The sequence below is a fragment of the Falco biarmicus genome, chromosome 10 (assembly GCF_023638135.1).
Source record: "Falco biarmicus isolate bFalBia1 chromosome 10, bFalBia1.pri, whole genome shotgun sequence".
NCBI lineage: Eukaryota > Metazoa > Chordata > Aves > Falconiformes > Falconidae > Falco > Falco biarmicus.
Window position 1 is genome coordinate 11,275,379 of NC_079297.1, and position 17,292 is coordinate 11,292,670.

Sequence of the window (17,292 nt, forward strand, 5' to 3'; positions counted from 1 at the left end):
GGCAGAAATCATTTCAGCCCACCTTGTCCAAAAGCCTCTTCCAGCAAGTCAGACCCAATATTGTGGTTTTAAATGCCTTGGGGGTTTTTGAGGGAACATCTTGATTTTTCAGTGGTGGGAGTTGGCAAAATAAAGCTGCGTGGGGTTTTTGTGGAAAACTGAAAATTGACTGGAAGCAAAGGGAGTGGGGGAAGGTGAGGCGGCGTTCCGGAGGGAAAACAGACTTGGAAAAGGGGAGCCACCAAGCCAAATGGGTCACACCGCAGCGGTTTGCTGTGAACCAGACCGGTGCCTTTGGAGAAGCTTCACGGCAGCGGGAAGGAGCAAAGTCACTGACGACGCTGCGGTCACGGCAGGGCCCCCGCCTGGGCAAGCAGGGCCCCGGCCCAGCCGCCACCGAGGTGGCCCGCGGCCCGCCACCCGCCACAGCCACACCTGGCCATCACGGGCAACCACCGTGAGGGCCTCACACGCCCCGCGCTCCCCTGCCACGGCCTGGGCTGGGCGCGGGGGCCGCCGCGGGCCCGGAACGCTGGTGCGCGGCCGGCGGGCCCGGGCGGGGCGGGGCGCGGGCGGGCCGGAAGGCGAGGGGCGATGCACAACGCGGAAGTGAGCCGGGCCGGGGCCGGGGCCGCCGTCGGATCCGGGGGGGATGGATGGGGCCGGCGGCCGGGGGGGACCGGCGCTGGGGGCCTCTGCCCGGGCCCTGTGAGCGGCCAGCCGGGCGTCGCCGGGGGCGGCCGCCGCTTCTGGCCGCGGGCCCGGGGCTGAGCTAGGGCCGAAGCCCCGGCAGCGAGGCGCTGAGCGGCCCCGGGCGGGGGGCCCCGGGGCGGTAGGCCATGGCCACCCGGCGTCTAACGGACGCGTTCTTGTTGTTACGGAACAACGCGGTGCAGAGCCGGCAGCTGCTGGCCGAGCAAGTGAGTAGTTACGGCTCCTCCAGCCCTCTGAGTTCACGTAGCATGGCTGCTGCGGTGAGTCTCCTCCCTTCATCCTACTGTACCTTGCTGCGCCGAGGGCTGCCAGGCAGCCGTGCCCTGTGCCCCGCGCCCCCCCCCCCCCCCCCCCCGGCCCTCCAGGCCCCCCCGACTCCCCTCCCCCGCCCCGGGGGTCCCCTTCGTCGGGCTCCCCATCCCTCCCTCTGAGCCCTCCTCAAGCTCCCCCCTGTCTTCGGTACTACACCCCCCCATCCCCCCTTAGTTGATCCCTTTTTCCTACTACTCCATGTAAAATGAATAGAAGAGATCTGTCTTTGTGCTGGTCATGTCTCTATTCGCTTCATGGATAATAAAATAGTTGTTCTAATAACTTCATGTTAGCATTGACATGAGGTTTTTCATCCATTGTGGTTTTTTGATGTGTCCTTTCCCCAAAGAAAAAAATTCAAGTTATTTCATAGAGCAGAACTCTTCTATTCACTCCAGTGTGGGCACCATAAAATACACTGGTGTAAATTATTCCCATTGCTTGAATTTTTCCATAATTCACTCAGATGTTCATTGTCCTTTTTATATTTTTCCCCCCAAGTACAAATAATACTGAAAGTCATGAGAGGGAGGGGAGTCGGTAGATTCTAGTGTAAGCCCTTGTTACAGAAATTTCAAAAAGTCATTTGTTCAGAGGCAGTTGATGTGGCTTTTCCCAAGTTTTGAGCTAGTCAGACTGTGATGGACTGCTTGACAGCTCAGCTCTGCTGAGGTTTTTACACCTTCTGTTCAAACTTATTATTTATTTGTGATAGTAAATATCTGCTGGCAGTCTCGTCATTCTAAATTGCTTTGCATTAATGCATGTATGTTAGGAAAAGCAGTACTTCGTGCTGCAAATTATTTCAACTGATGAGTTGCTGTTGAATGGTCTTTGTTCGTTGTTAATGTTATTACACCTGTGTCTAACAAGCTACGTATTAAATTGATTTGCAGAATGGGAAATGTCACGAGTAATGTATTATACTTGTTTAATTTGGCACTGCATTTATTTCTTGTTAACATGTTGTTTTGCCAATATCAATATCGCATCTTTAGGTCCTTGGGTTTTTTAAGCATCACCTAGAAAATTTAGTAATAATTTAAACTCACATACAGGTTACTGAGCAGTGAAACAGCACTTTTACTCAACAGTGAGTGCAACAACACTTAGCACTTGCATAAAACATTTATTTACAGTGTGTGTTAACATTAATGGAAGCTATTCTCTATGATGCTCATTCAAATGTAATGAAGGCTAACCGTGATTGGAAATTGTTGCTCTTGTGCAGTGGGTGAAGTTAGTCAGTGGCTCAGTCTTGATCCTGCTGGACAGTACAAAGTTCTGTAGTTACTTACCACAAGTGTACTATTTATCAAGAAGCGTAAAGGTGGTAGTGTGAGCTACTTGCCTCTCATGTTTCTCAGTTGCCTATCACTGTCAAGAGGTGCAGCTATATTTACCTTTTTTTCAGGGTGGTATCTCCAGGGCAGAGCTGCTGCTTGCCAGCAGGGCAGTGTTGCAGGTTTTAGCTCATAGTACTTTGGCCCACTGTAGTTCAGGCTTCTCCTGAAGGAATCCTTTACTGTGAGAGCTCTCTGTCAAAAATTGGATTCTGCCCTGGAAGATGCATTCTCATGTGGACAGCCAACTATTCCTCAAACTCAAATAATCCAAGTAGCATTCTTAACAGTATAGTCCTATTTCAAAACCTTAGTATAGGGTAAGAGATCATTAATTGAAGCCTGCTGCTTTGTAAACCCACAAGTATTTTGTCCTTGTTTAAGATGGATATGCTTCGTTAATCTTTCAGTGAAACAGCCTATTGCTCACGCATACCCTCTACAGTACAAAGACTGATGAATAGAGAAGGTGGAGATACATTGTCTTTTGTATTTTTCCAGATGCGTATAGGTTTAATTTTACCTGAAACTAGAGTGTAATCAAAGTGCGCACATAATTGAGCATATACTACATTTGCTTTCGCTTTTTTGTCTTTTGCTGTCTGTTTTATCCTGTGATAACTGGGGTGCTTGTCAATAAATGTCTTACAAAAGCTTGTATGTGCATCCTCCCATCATAATCAAACTGTCTAACTCACCAGTGGATGTTGAATACTGCAGTCAAATTGCCCTTGCTGTCACATTTCAATATATTCTATTGCAGTTTTTCTACCTGAAATTTTAGTAACTGGAAACTTCACTGTGCAGTTACCTTGGAAAGCAAATCAAGCTCTTAACTTGATCTCTTATGTTCTGTTTACCAAGCAACTGAAATATTTATTTAAAAAGTTTGTGCATCAAGGAAAATGCGGACTTAAAGTACAACATTGTGGTGTATATATTGAATAATTGTGTGTTAAAAGCCAATTTGTTTTGTTCTTGGTAAACCATCATGCTTAAAAAAAAAAATCCATATTTTTCTCAACTGACCATACCCTGTATCTGTCCTATGTCTCTTTTTCCCTTTCATCTTTTGCTGTCTGTAACTGGATGGGGCTGATGGGATCCACAAATCACTTCAGGAGCTGGATGAGGTATTGTTTTTCATGTTTTATTCTGCCATGGTGCATCAAGCATACGTTGTTGGGCTAAAATGTTCCTTTCTTTATCCTGCTAGTTTATTAAATTTCTTTCTATAGGATGGAGTGTCTCCATGTGCAGTAGGACAAGGCTGCATAGAGAAGACAAGCATGTTGTGATACACTGTTATATTGTCGATACATGTATAAACTAGTCTGACTTACTGTATACATATGGGATATAGTGACTTTGTAACAATGAAGCTATTAACTATTTTTTATGCTATGTGTAAACTGTACAAAACTTATTGGCCAGGAAATAAGGTCAGGGATTAAAAAAACAGGCTTTTGGGGAAGAGTTGCCCAGGAAGGAAGAGGGTTTGTTTTTTTAAAAGGGAAGGGGGTAAAGAACCACAAAGCTTTCCAGGCCTGACAAAGGAATATTAGAATTTTGGGAGGAACTAGGAAGTGAGGTTTTTGTATGAAACCTTTCCCTGAGAACAAACAGTGAAGTAATTGGGTGAGTTTCAAGTGGTATTATTGATGATCTCCAGCAATGGAAGATTATTTTATCTCTGAAGCTACAAAGCCTGGTTCAACTGGCAACAAGATCTATATTTGTCTTCCAATTCTAACCATTCCCCTGTCTTCCTCTCAGAGGAGGAAGGTGACTAGAAGTGTCTGTGGCCCCAGTGCTAAATGTTGCTCTGTGGCCCTGTGCACTGTTAAGTGTGTGTATCATACTCGGCCTTAAATTGGGAGAATCGTAGGCATGCTTGTTAGAAGGAGCCTCTAGAGCTCATCTGGTTCAAGCTCCTGATCAAAACAGGACTATTGGTAATCTATATAGGATCATCCATCATTTGGTTAAAGTCTTAAAAAGCTCCAAGAACAGCAACACCACGCTTTCACTGGGCGATCTCATCCAACGCTGCACCATTGCAGAAAAAGTTTTCATCCGGCACCGTAGCACTAAGCCTATTTACATAAGTTTCTAAACCCTACCAAGAAAAACCTCTGATCTGTTTAAAGGTCAGTAGTACTAATACTGTCCTTAACAAAAGAATTTTTATTGAGGGTGAACAGCACATTTTACTGGTAATGATATCAAAGCAGATAGTTAAATCTGTACATGGTATTCAAGATCAGACCATGGCTTTTGATTTCTGCCAAACTGAGCTTTAAAAAATAAGAAAAAAACACCCCACATATTCTTTCACATTTGTCATATTTTAAACTTTCCTGAGGTTGAAGTTATGAAAAATAAGATTCTGATAGATTTAACACAGGTGTTTTGTGACTCTAAAAAATAGAAACATGGAATCATGTAGGTTGGAAAAGACCTTTAAAATCATCAGGTCCAACCATTAACCCAGCACTGCCAAGTCCACCACCTAAGCTATATCCCTAAGTACTGCATCTACATGGTTTTTTTCAACACCCCAAGGGATGGTGACTCCACCACCTTCTTGGGCAGCCTGGTCCAATGCTTCACAACCCTTTCAGTGAATTTTTTTTTCCCTAATATCCAGTCTGAACCTGCCCTGGTGTGACTTGAGGCTGTTTCCTTTTGTCCTGCTGCTTGTTAGCTGGGAGAAGAGACTGACCCCCACCTGCCTACAGCCTCCTTTCAGGCACTTATAGAGAGCAATAAGGTCCCCCCTGAGCCCCCTTCTCTCCAGGCTGAACCCCCCCAGTGACCTCAGCCGTTCCCCATCGGACTTATGCTCCAGACCCTTCCCCAGCTTCATTGTCCCTCTCTGGACATGGTCCAGCACCTCAATGTACTTTTAATCAGTCACATGAGGTTTTTTTTCTAACATCTTTTAATATTTCAACCCTACAAATTTGATTCTGTTCCCAAAAATATTCTCAAAAAAATAAATCATGCCTTTCTGCAACTGCTGTACGTCAGTGTGCATCAGTCTCCAATAACATAAACTCCTGATTTGTTGCACCTGAGTTACTCATATTATGACTATTAATTGTGATAAAGGATTTCTTTTACTCCTTCCCCATCTCCAGCCCTCCTGTGGATCCGTGGAAAGCTGTGTATAAGCTGGCCAGCACATTGTCTTACTTACTCTCTGGCAATCTCTGGAATTTTGTGGAGAATTATGTGCCCGTTTTCCTGCAAGTTTCTTTGCCTTAGACCATATAGCTGGAACAGCAAGCACATATCGTTGAGATATAGGGAAGTGTGGATTGCCCAGCCCCCCGCCTTGCTTATTTTTGTTTAGCACCTTTTTATTTCTGTTAAATAAAACCCGTAACTATTTTAGTTGCACATCAGTATGAGAAAGTGTTTGTTCTTCAGCTGCCTAGTAGGTGACTGGTGAAATACAACAGTGTTTGAGAAAAATCATGGGATACCTTTTTATTTCTTGGAGATATAATAAACATTTTTACTTGGAGATTTTCCCGAGTGAGATTTTCAAAGTTGCCTGGCGCAATATATACCATGCTGCACCACTGATTAGGGATCCCTTGGCTGTGGCTAATATGAAATGTACCAACATGAGAATTACTTGAATTCTCACTGCAATACCATATTTTCTCCTTGAAAATTGCTAGGAATTCTACGGAGTATTCTAAGAATTCTAAGGTAACTTTCTTCTTTTAGGTCCTGTAGGAAGTGGGAGGATGTAGCTCATTGGCATATAGGGGACAAACCAGGAGATGCGAAGCTTGATCATACCTGCATCATGTGCAAACACGTTTTTAAGGTTATTTTTTATGGGAAGGCATACAAGCATTTTTTCCTGATGCTCATGGATTTGGATCTAATCTGAGTAAAGTTCATTTGTTGTCTCTTCTCATCTTCCGCAGCTTGCTGATGATCGTATGGCACTGGTATCGGGAATAAGTTTAGATCCCGAAGCAGCAATTGGAGTAACAAAACGTTTACCTCCCAAATGGGTTGATGGAGCAGATGAAGTAAGTGGCAAATCCAACACAGAGTTTGATTTCTCATGTAGGGTTTTATTAGTGTTGTCAGTTACGTTCTCAATGCTGTAAATTTTATGATAGCTGTATTAGAAGAAAGATTAAAATGTGTGCTTTCTAAATTGACATCCTTGTTCAGAGGAAAATATCAGGCAAGCTGTGACTTACTATCTTGAAGGATATATTGCAGGTGAAATAAAATGAGATTATCTAGGACCAGAAGTTCCAGGAGACTGGGTTTGCATCATCAGTGGGAGCCCAATCTTAACAGTGCACTGGGACTGTTAGGATATAGACATGCTATAGCTGAGTGTTTAGACTTGAGACTGCAGGAAGGTCCCAAACATCTTAGCAAAGCAGAATTGTTCTCAGTTTGAAACTTGGAAGGAAGGGTACAAAAAAATTAGCACTTCCAAGTAGTTTTTTTGTTTGAACCCACTGAGGGGTTCAACTGAATAGACCCTAAAATGGTGGAGATAAGCAGTTTACTGTTTGAAGACAGAGAGTGTTAGTGCCTTCTAGCAGAAGAATTTTTCCTGCCTATGCAGTCCTGATGCTGTGCAAGTTATAGAAACATTTGGACAAGCGTGAGGAAATTATTCTGGAGTCATTAAATTATAAACATTTTCCAGTATTTGAAGTATGAAACAATTCTTGACTTCCAGAAAATCCTTTTGAAACGTACTCTCAGAACACATTGTTGGTTCATCAGAACCCATTGTGCAAAAATGTGACCAGTCCCCTTTTTACTACAATAGTAATCAACCTTACAGATATATTTTAATGGCTTGTTTGAAGGCATCTCATTTTAACTTCTGCTGTTAAGTCCAGGCTGTTCAATGTTAGACAGAGTTGAAGGTGTGACCTGAATATTCATCTATATTTTTGGAAGTTGGCTAAACCTTCTTACTATTATATTAATTATATAATGATAAAAATATTATTCCAGCTTAACGAAGCATATTTGAAAACGGCACTCTTGCCTAAGATTAACAAAATTATGTTTAAAAAGTAGCAGATTCAAAGTATATGAGAGTATTCCGTTACTTCTTAGTCAGCTTTTTATGTGTGTTGGTTTTGATCTTTGGTCTGCTTTATAGATTTCTTCCAATAATTATTTTTGTCTAGCGTTTGTCAGAACTTTCTCCTCTGAAACATTAGTCACTTCCCTTCTTCATTGTTGGGTTTTCTGTTTCAGATTCAGTATGATATTGCCAGGGTTAAACAGAAGATGAAAGAATTAGCCAGTCTTCATGATAAACATCTAAACAGACCAACACTGGATGACAGCAGTGAAGAGGAGCGGGCAATAGAAATAACAACCCAAGAGATCACGCAGGTACAAACTGCTTTCAATTCTAAACCTACAGTTTGACATATCTGTAATGCATCGTAATGAGGCAGTGATTTCCTTTGAGTAAAGCATTTCTTTTGTAATCAGTGTTAGAGTGAACCAGAGGTCCTGGGCTTTATGCTTGGTACTGCACTCACTGTCTCACTGAACTTCTCACGAGTCACTCACTCAGTCTCCCTGGTCTTTTACTTACCTGCCTGCTTGCTTTTCTACTTGGAATAGGATTGGGAGACTTAATCAAACCACATTTACAGTTATCTCAGAGAAATACAGATACATGTGTTCTGAGACGTCCGGTCCAAGTAGTTGCAATGAAGCAAATGTCTTTGATCAGAAGTAGTTGTGTTAGTCTGCTACCCTGTTAGGTTTAAGCTGTTTGTTCATTTGTGTTCTGTGTTTCCATACCTTTTTAAACAATTGCACTGGGCCATAAGAAATTGATTTTAAAAATCTAGAAATCAAAATATTAGTCTTCCCTCTGGAACTTTTGCAATGTGATAGCTAAAGTGCATGTTGCTGTGTGTTTTTTACTAATGGAATTGTTTTCTCAGTTATTTCACAGATGTCAGAGAGCAGTCCAGGTCTTGCAGAGCAGGTCACGTAGTTGTACAGAACAAGAAGCACGTGTTCTCAGGAATGTAGTGTCTTCCTTAGCACAGTCCCTTCAGGACCTATCCACCAACTTTAGGCATGCACAGTCTGACTATCTCAAACGTAAGCATAAGAGATACAGTAATACATGGGCACCTTCTGTGGAAACCACTAATTAAGGTGTGCTTATTTTCTTGGTTGGGAAAACTGAAGCACAGAAGGGTTAAGTGATGCACACAGGACTACCAGAAGTATATTAGAGTGGAGGTTAGAATTTGGGAGTTTCTGGTTCACAGCCCATGTTCAAACTGCTTGTCAAAATGCATCATTACTTCTCAAATTGTGGTCTGCAAAGCTACTTTAGTTACACTGGTGAAGCAGCCATTGGTCTTCAGACACAATACCTGCTGTTGATTGGGAGTCTGTGATAGAAAAAACTTCAAAAGGTGGTCTGTGATAAATTAAAATTCTGCATCCATAAACAGATCAGAAGTGGAATATCCTCTGTTTAAAACTGAAATTGTGTGTAATTCTATTTTCAGCTGAGTAAGCTTGTTTTATCTTGGAAGATCAAAAATTTGATCTTCAAATTTTTTATTGGTAAATATATATTCTTATATACTGGTATAATATTTCTTCCTCCCATGGTATAAATGGCACAGGTGGAACTTAAGATTACAATTCAGACAAGGTATGTTCCTAAGAGACTTTGTTTGAAAATAGCCTAGAGTGATCACACCTTAAGGCTCGTAACTTACCTTATTTGTTTTAAATTCATGGAACATAATGACTTAAAGTCACTGATTTAATTGCAGTCTTGCAGGTCTGGTTGAATTTGTTATGCTTTATTAAATATTAATTTTAATTACTATTTAATTTAATATAATAATTAAATAGTAAGCCTGTGTGACAGTTAAAATTTAGATACTGCTATTTATGTCACATATAGGCTGTATTTTCTTTCTTGTGCTTTTTTATCTGGTACTTCAGACCTTACTCTTACTCTGATTTTAGTTTGTGTAAATATTATGCTCAAACATTTGTCTTTTACAGGCATGAAGAATAGAGAAGAAAGATCCAAACACTTCTTCGACACCTCAGTCCCACTGATGGATGACGGGGAGGATGATACACTTTACGATAGAGTAAGTTGAGATATTACTGCACAAATTCAATATGAAGAAACTTTATGTACCTTTAATTTTAATATGAAAATATCAAAGTGGTATGCCGTCAGCCTCAGTGTTGCAGTGTGAGGGAACTCAGTTTGACTCCTGAGTTCTCCTTACGTGTCTGACAGGGGCTAGAAGATCTGTAAATACAGTGCTGCCCTTTGTCATACCACCTTTCTGGGCAGATGCAAGACTAAACGTTAGAAAGCTGTGTGATCCTGAGTTTGGATGGAAGGTGGCACTCTTTAAAGTGAAGGAGCCCTGCCCTGCCGGGAGAGCTGCCCCAGCGCGGGTCCCACGGGTCACGGCTCCTTTGGGCACCCCCTGCCCTGGCGTGGGGCCCTCCCCGGGCTGGGGGGGGGGATCTGCTCCCCCGTGGGCTCCGTGGGCTGGGGGCACGGCCTGCCCTGCCAGGGGCTTCACCACGGGCTGCCGGGGAGTGGCTGCTCCGGTGCCTGGAGCCCCCCCGCCTCTGTCCTCACTGACCTGGGGGCTGCAGGGCTGCTGCTCTCACATAGTCTCACTCCCCTCTCTCACTGGTGCAGATTTTTTTTTCGTTCTTAAATATGCTGTCCCAGAAGCACTACCACTGGTGCTGATGGGCTCAGCTGTGGCCAGCTCTCGGTCCAGCTGGGAGCCGGCTGGCACGGGCTCCACTGGGCATGGCACATTCTCACAGAAGCCACCCCTGTAGCCTTCCCGCTACCAAAACCTCACCATGCAAGCCCACTACAAGGTCATGTTTTTAAAAGTTGTTTGTGTGTTTGGTCAGGATGCAAGAGTCATGTTTTCTCTGCTCAAACTGTAAATAGCTGTCCAAGTTATTTTAGTGACCCTGAAACTCGGTTTTTAAAATACAGTAATTTTTTTCTTAGATACTCGTCTACTAAGGAAATTCTAAAAGGATTTTTGTGTTATGAAATCTTACAATCCTTATAATTATTTCTAGTGTTTTCATGCTGTTAATGTTAGTTTAACATCTAAATATTTTATTTCAACAGGGTTTTACAGATGACCAGCTAGCATTGGTGGAGCAAAACACATTAATGGTGGAAGAGCGGGAACGAGAAATCCGTCAGATTGTACAGTCAATCTCCGATCTCAATGAAATATTTAGGGACCTGGGCGCAATGATAGTAGAACAGGTACATTGGCATAGAATCATAGACTGGTTTGAGTTGGAAAGGACCTTAAAGAACAGCTAGTTCCAACCCCCCTGCCCTGGGCAGGGCCACCTTCCACTAGACCAGGGTGCTCCGAGCCACATCCAGCCTGGCCTTGGACACTTCCAGGGATGGGGCATCCACAACTTCTCTGGGCAACCTCTTCCAGTGTCTTGCCACCCTCATAGTGAAGAATTTCTTCCTTATCTACACACATCACAGTGTTAGCAAGAAATAGATTCCAAGTAGTGTTAAGGTTTCCACACTCTTCCTGTTGTAAGATCGTGTTTTTGTGTGCTTCTTGCTTTTCCTAACTTACTTCTTAGGCTAAGGTTTGCCCTGCTTGAAATCTGCCAAAAGATGAGTTAATGAAAATTAATAAATAAATAAATAATAATCAACTGGTTATGAGTGTTAGACTAAAAAAACCCAAAAACATAGAATGCCAAAGTTTTGTTGGTTATTTCCCCCCGAGATTCAGTTTAGGTTAAATGTGTCAGCCAAAAGCACCTGAACTGGAAGTAAGATGATTATTAAGGGATGTGATGTGAGATGGTGACACAGCTGCCGGTTGGGCATTCAGCAAGGATGTCATTCCCAACTAGTTCTTCTGCAGAAGTTCATAGTTTACATAGTTCATTAGCTTTTTTCTGTGAGCGTTGTTAATTACTCTGCTGCTCATAATAATAATTGTTTTATGAAGTTCATTTAGGTTCAGTTTGGTGCTCATTCCCTCCATTTTATTTAGGGAACAGTTCTAGATAGAATTGACTACAATGTCGAACAGTCATGTATGAAAACTGAAGAGGGTCTAAAACAACTACATAAGGTAAGCTGACGGAATATTTAAGCTGCTTTGCATATCTAGTAATCTTCCATAATGTCATAGCCATTAAGTTATTGAGTCATATTTCATTTGGACATCATCTTTTTTAGAAATTATTGTTGTATAATATAAAATGTCAACTGCACTGTAGTAGGAACTTTCCATATAACTTCTGTTAATGTCATGCTCGATACCTAGTGTTAATTTCTTAAATAACTTTCTGGGCATCCAAGCAACGTGCTTTGATCTTTACATTGCTTACCTGGTGGGACCTCTCTGCAATTCCTTCTCTGTTTGGAGAGCCCATCACTTGTGAAATGGAACTGGTTATGGTGTACCTCACTGTAGATTTTAGTCGGTTGATATATTCTAGTTTGAAAACATTATCTCAGTAGTGTGAGCAGCAAGAATAATTTTTAATGTTTTCTCTGACCATCTGATGCTGGTTAGAAGTTAGGTCCAGCCTTATGCTTTTAATGTGAAGCTTTTACTGTAAACATCTGAGAAGTTTGAATTGGCAGCAGAACACAGTTTTGTGGTTGTTTTGTTTTGTTGGCTTTTTTGTTTGTTTTGATTTTAAGCTAAGTTCTGACTTAGCTCAGTTCAGTCCTTCCATTGCTGGAAATAAAGCAGAATGAGAGATTTATGCAAAAGCCTCTTAAGTAAAACATTCTGTTTTGGAAACATGGACATGTTGTTACTACACACTCAACTTCATGTTATGGTAGACTTCTAATATATGAACAGCAAAAATTGCCATCTGAGGAAAAGCAAAATAAATTGGTTATAGGTTTATTCTTGTTATACGTAAAAGTAAAACTGGAGATCACTAAAATAAGGCACTGACCATTGGTGAGCAAGGTTTAAAGCAATTGCAAGCAATTTGCACAAGCCGAACTGGAAGTAAACGAATCTGTTGGAATCAATGCTATTTCTAGTCTAATGGTAGCTAATCAACTATCAGCAAACCCCTGTTTGGATTGCTGACTAGAGTATGGAATTTTGATGCAATATATACCTGCTTTCAGTACAGCACAGGGATTTTTTCACCTATCATGGAAGACATACCCACAGATCTGAATAGTAATATGAAACACAGATACCTTGCTGTTTCTAATACTGTTGGTAGCTTTATTCTGATTTAATACCTATAATGTCAATTTTATTTTCTGGTTTAATTGGCATAATTGTTACAAACTGCTGAGACAGCACATCCACAGAAATTGGATTAATTCACTGCAGAAGTCTGGTGGTATGAATCACTAGTTACCAATTCCTGTTTCACACAAAATTGGAATCGGTTGTGATACTTTGTCAGGCTTTGATACCTAAAGCCTAATTAAGTATCAGTGGTTGTATGTTATGTAGTTTCAGTTCAAAAAATCCTGCAGATCTCATAATAAAGAATTACTTTCCGGGGACTATAAAGGAGAAGAATTAATATATTTTTCCAATTAAATTGTGAAGGTTTATTCACTTAAAAATAATTAAATGCAAGTTTTGTTTTGTTTAGCTTCTATTAGCAGACTTTCATTTGGCTTTTGGAGAGTTTTCTCCACATTGCCTCCGTTTAATTGCCCTGGAAAAAAGAGGAAAGGGATGAGAAAATGTAGTTGGAAGAAAGGAGCGAAGCAGAAAACTGAGAGCTAAATCAAAAAGAAAGCTTTCAGTTCTAACTGAAATTAAATGAAAATGCATAGTTGGATCAGGTACAACAAAAATGCCTATTAAAAAATGAAGTTTTGTTGTGAGTTTTAATGTCCTTCAAATATAATACAGGAATCTTATATTGGCAAAATGAGTTAAAACACCTTACCTTTAGTGTTGAGAATTTCACGTACCCAGTTGCCTGATCTTGTTTCCATGGTCTTCATAGCTAACTGTTCTTCCAAATGAAGTATCAGTCTTCTGTGTAGCTCGTGTCCTGTGGAGGCACAGGGCCCTCTCAAGGACGTCTCAAGAGAAGTCACAGTAAGGTTGCTTAATAGGGGTGAGGGTGCTTTCTTCCTTATAAAATCTGCTCTATAATACAGAGAAATGTGGCTTTAGTGTACACTCACCTTCACTGAAGTCTATGGTGCAGACCAGAGTTATTTTGTGGGAGTTGCTTGCAATATACACTGTACAAAATGTCAAGTTACCAAAGAACTTCTCTGAGATACGTGTACTTAGACTAAACAAGAATCTGTATTTTGTAGCTTTGCAGAAATCTTAAGTATTAACTCTTTCTTTTTTGTGTCTATAGGCAGAGCAATATCAAAAGAAGAATCGGAAGATGCTTGTTATTTTAATTTTGTTTGTTATAGTAATTGTCCTCATTGTTGTTCTTATTGGTGTAAAGTCACACTAAGTTTCACTTCATTTTTTGTTTTTGGAGTATATGTGAACTTTTTCCCCAATGTGAATGGATGGACCTGCACTCCAGAAAGCTGCCTTTGAATGTATAAGCCCTCGTGGTGCCAAGTCTGTGCAATGTTTCTGTTGACTTCTTCAGAGTACAAATTTGGTGATATGTGGGGTGTTTGTAAGGATTATATGGAAAATGTCAGGAAATGTGATGCTCCCAACAAATAATTTGGTGCTTTATGCAGAGGTATTTGGAAACACAGTACTTAATACAAAATTTAAGTTTACCAGTGAGTACAGTAATTAGTGTGTTATTGTGGACAAAAAAGTGTTGTCTTCATTATTCTTATGTCACAATTGTTACAGGCTTAAAATTTAAACCATGTTACTGAGTTATGGGACTAGATAACAAAAATTTATCTAGGTGGAAAATATGTTGAGGCATAAAAATGTTTGACTTCATCTCCTTTCTTCCAGACTCAAAACCTCCAAATAACTGGATAGACAGCTAAAAAAGAAAGCTTTTAGCAACCAGAACATAATCCAACCCCTGCGATCTTAATTTAGATACTGGACCATTACTAAGAATCAGAGTAGTACTTGATCTTGTAAATAACAAGATTTAATCACTGGCATAATTTAACACAGTTAATTAAAAAATTTTCTGAGCTTGAGTAATCATGGGAATGTTTTTCCTCACCAGAATGATCATACATATTTTTTCATGTACATTTTTTTTAAGTACAGACATTACGTTAAAGCAGTGGTGAAGTTAAACCTAAAAAGTTAAATCGAAAGCCAAAAAGAGAATCTCTATCTGACCTGCTGTAGTGGGTCTCAGATGTTTCAAATATTAGTTGTATAAGCTGTTTATTTTACAGTGTGCCTGTCCATATGTGTTATGTTTTCTATATAAGAAGTGACTTCACTACAGTGTATATTACATCCATTTTCCCTGACAGAAGGTTATTTCTTTCAAATGTCTGCCTGGAAGAGGACGTGTTTATACTCTTACTGACCATGAGAGATGTCATGCAACTGACATGTTACTAGGCCTTCAGTAGAGAATTTGGGTTTGGTTTTTTCCCCACTACTTTTTTCAGTGGAAAACTTTGCTGTAGGCCATAAAAGAGAAATTAGGGCAACATCTGAGTAATAGAATACTCCTGATTTAATTCAGGCCTGAAGTGGTGTGCAGTTCTAGAGGCCTTGTCTTAGTATTTTTAATATGGCTTTTCTGTATGGTTTTTTTTTCCCCAAAGAACTGTAACTTCCTTCATTTTCTGACTGATAGATACCAGTTCTCCCCATAAACCTGCAGAGGTGCTCTGCTCAAAGCCCCCGAAGTGCAGTTCCATACTACTATGATGATAATGTTGCATACGTTGCCTGCCCTGAGTTTATCTTTACTATGTACTAAGGAGGACATAAGATGTGGCTTTAAACCAACTTGGTGCAGGAACGGACCTGAAAGCAAAGACTACAAAGATGTGAAAGCCTTGGCTTTTTGTGTGGCTTACTGCAAATAGCTTTGTACCACTTTTGTTACCTCTAGACAAAGGGAATGTTGAACTTCCAAAACTGCCAATTCAAACCCTTGATTAAATTCATAAAGTAAGTTGGTAAAGGAATGAATGATGCTTCTAGTTGGGTGTGCAGCTCCCCTGTTCTGGTAATAGATCTTTTCAATGATCGTGAGTAAAACTACTGTCTCCTTAGTGTGCTGTCTACATCGGTTGGTGTGAAGCAGCATATTGCTATAATTTAATATACTGTATTTGCAACTTTCTCGCTAACATGAGATCGTGTTATTTATTTCTGCCTTGACTGGTGCTTTTGACATTTTATCACGGCTAATGAATTCAAAGAAGTAATAAAACACTTCCAACCTAATTGGGCAATTATTCATTTTTTAAAAAGTATAAACTGAAACATACTTGTGTGATGGTAATGTGTCTCTATATATTCTTCATAATTAAATTAAAGCAGCAATGACATGAAATATCTTTGAAAAAAGTAGTAACTTTCTATAGCACGATATAACTTGCATTGGCAGGAGTTATTTCCCATGAATTAAGCCTATGGTATCTTAACTCCACTGAAGTAACTGGCTATGTATTTTTTTATCTAAATTCTCTTAAAAGGAAATGGATTTTTAATACGCATCAGACGAGGTTAAACTCACATGTCGACTGTCCTGTGTAACTTGAGCTGGAATTTATTGAAGCTGATTATATCGAGGGGAAAAACAACCCCGCAACAACAGGCTTCTAAATGATAGCAGGTGTCTAGCTTATGATGAGTCAGTCTAAGTAACTATCAGCAGCTAAATCAAACCTTTATGCTGTGCCTTGTAAGAATATCTCTACATGGCATGTGACAGAAGGGGTACTATCTGCACCGTTGGGCAATGAAAACCCAAAAAAGCCACTGCAGCTGAGGACTAGCTTGGCTTTCATAGTAGCTGCAGCCTACTCAGGTGTTACAGGAGCAAGATTTGCCTGAACCTACTGACTGCGCTTCTGTCCAGCCCTGTATCATCTCTGTGCTGTTGCAGAAAAAGCTGGTACACTCTGTGCTGCAGATTGTGGCCTCTACGTGGTTGCTGGATGATTCTTCACTTGTATTGAACCTCTGATTCCTTCCAAAGGAACAGAACGGCATTGGCAGAGCAGCTCCCAAAAATCTGTGGCTCCTCACTTGGTGGGAATGACCTATAAAGCTGTTGGCTTGTACAGAACCTCTCCATTAAAATGCATGCAAGTGTGCAAACATCAGCTGCTGCTCCTTGTTAACAAAAGTTAATTCTACTGATACGTGAAAATGACGGTATTAAAAGCACACTGTAATAGGAAATTTATTTCTACCGCAAGACTTTTCTAGGTACTGACAAGTAAAACAGAAGAATTAGTTTCTTGCTTGGTGATTTTTGGAATGTGCTAAAAATCTGAATATAATTGATGCAGTGTTCACTGTCTGCCTAGGTTGTGTTGATTTAAGGTTTGATTTTATGAAACGCCATGAGACGAAGGAGTCTTACCTCCTTTTCTTAAATCCCTGGAAACCTTGCTTTTGGTACAGCCTGCAAAATGTAAGTTCTTGGATAGGTGACATTTGCGGGGGGAAAAAAATATATGTTTACTTTCTAAAAAAACCAAAACAATATGAAACAAAAAAAAAAACCCAACCTCAGGAGTCTTCCTAGATAAATTTTATTAAAACAGGGAACCCATTATGATTTTGCGTATTCATTATGATGGATTATGTAAGATTATGTTTTGGTGGCTTAATTCCATGAATACTTGGAGAGGATCAGTGACTGGAGTGGCCATGGAAGGCTGGTCCATACTGCAGCTTCCACTGGGGCTCCTGCAAGCAGCAATGTTTGCAGCTGCTGTTGGTGGAAG

General features: G+C 40.7%; 1 protein-coding gene across 3 annotated transcripts; it reads left to right on the forward strand.

Annotated features, from left to right (window-relative positions):
• Positions 1–646: 646 nt before the first annotated feature.
• On the forward strand, positions 647–15,778 carry STX16 (syntaxin 16). 3 transcript variants are annotated; one of them, XM_056354190.1, is made up of 8 exons: positions 647–974; positions 6,317–6,424; positions 7,632–7,772; positions 8,339–8,501; positions 9,432–9,523; positions 10,552–10,695; positions 11,462–11,542; positions 13,785–15,778. In XM_056354190.1, the coding sequence occupies exons 1-8, from the start codon at positions 840–842 to the stop codon at positions 13,887–13,889; spliced, it is 969 nt and encodes a 322-aa protein (XP_056210165.1). In that variant the 5' UTR covers positions 647–839; the 3' UTR covers positions 13,890–15,778. The 3 variants fall into 3 exon arrangements, with proteins under 3 accessions (XP_056210165.1, XP_056210166.1, XP_056210167.1); XM_056354191.1 differs by having other exon boundaries at positions 649–920; XM_056354192.1 differs by lacking the exon at positions 647–974 and adding an exon at positions 1,222–3,502.
• Positions 15,779–17,292: the final 1,514 nt, after the last annotated feature.

Bases quoted from the DNA above. Each gene is read 5' to 3' on its own strand.
- STX16 (XM_056354190.1), top strand. From the start codon at position 840: ATGGCCACCCGGCGTCTAACGGACGCGTTCTTGTTGTTACGGAACAAC. The intron at 975-6,316 runs GTGAGTCTCCTC...CATCTTCCGCAG, and splicing joins CACGTAGCATGGCTGCTGCG to CTTGCTGATGATCGTATGGC. The intron at 7,773-8,338 runs GTACAAACTGCT...TTGTTTTCTCAG, and splicing joins CAACCCAAGAGATCACGCAG to TTATTTCACAGATGTCAGAG.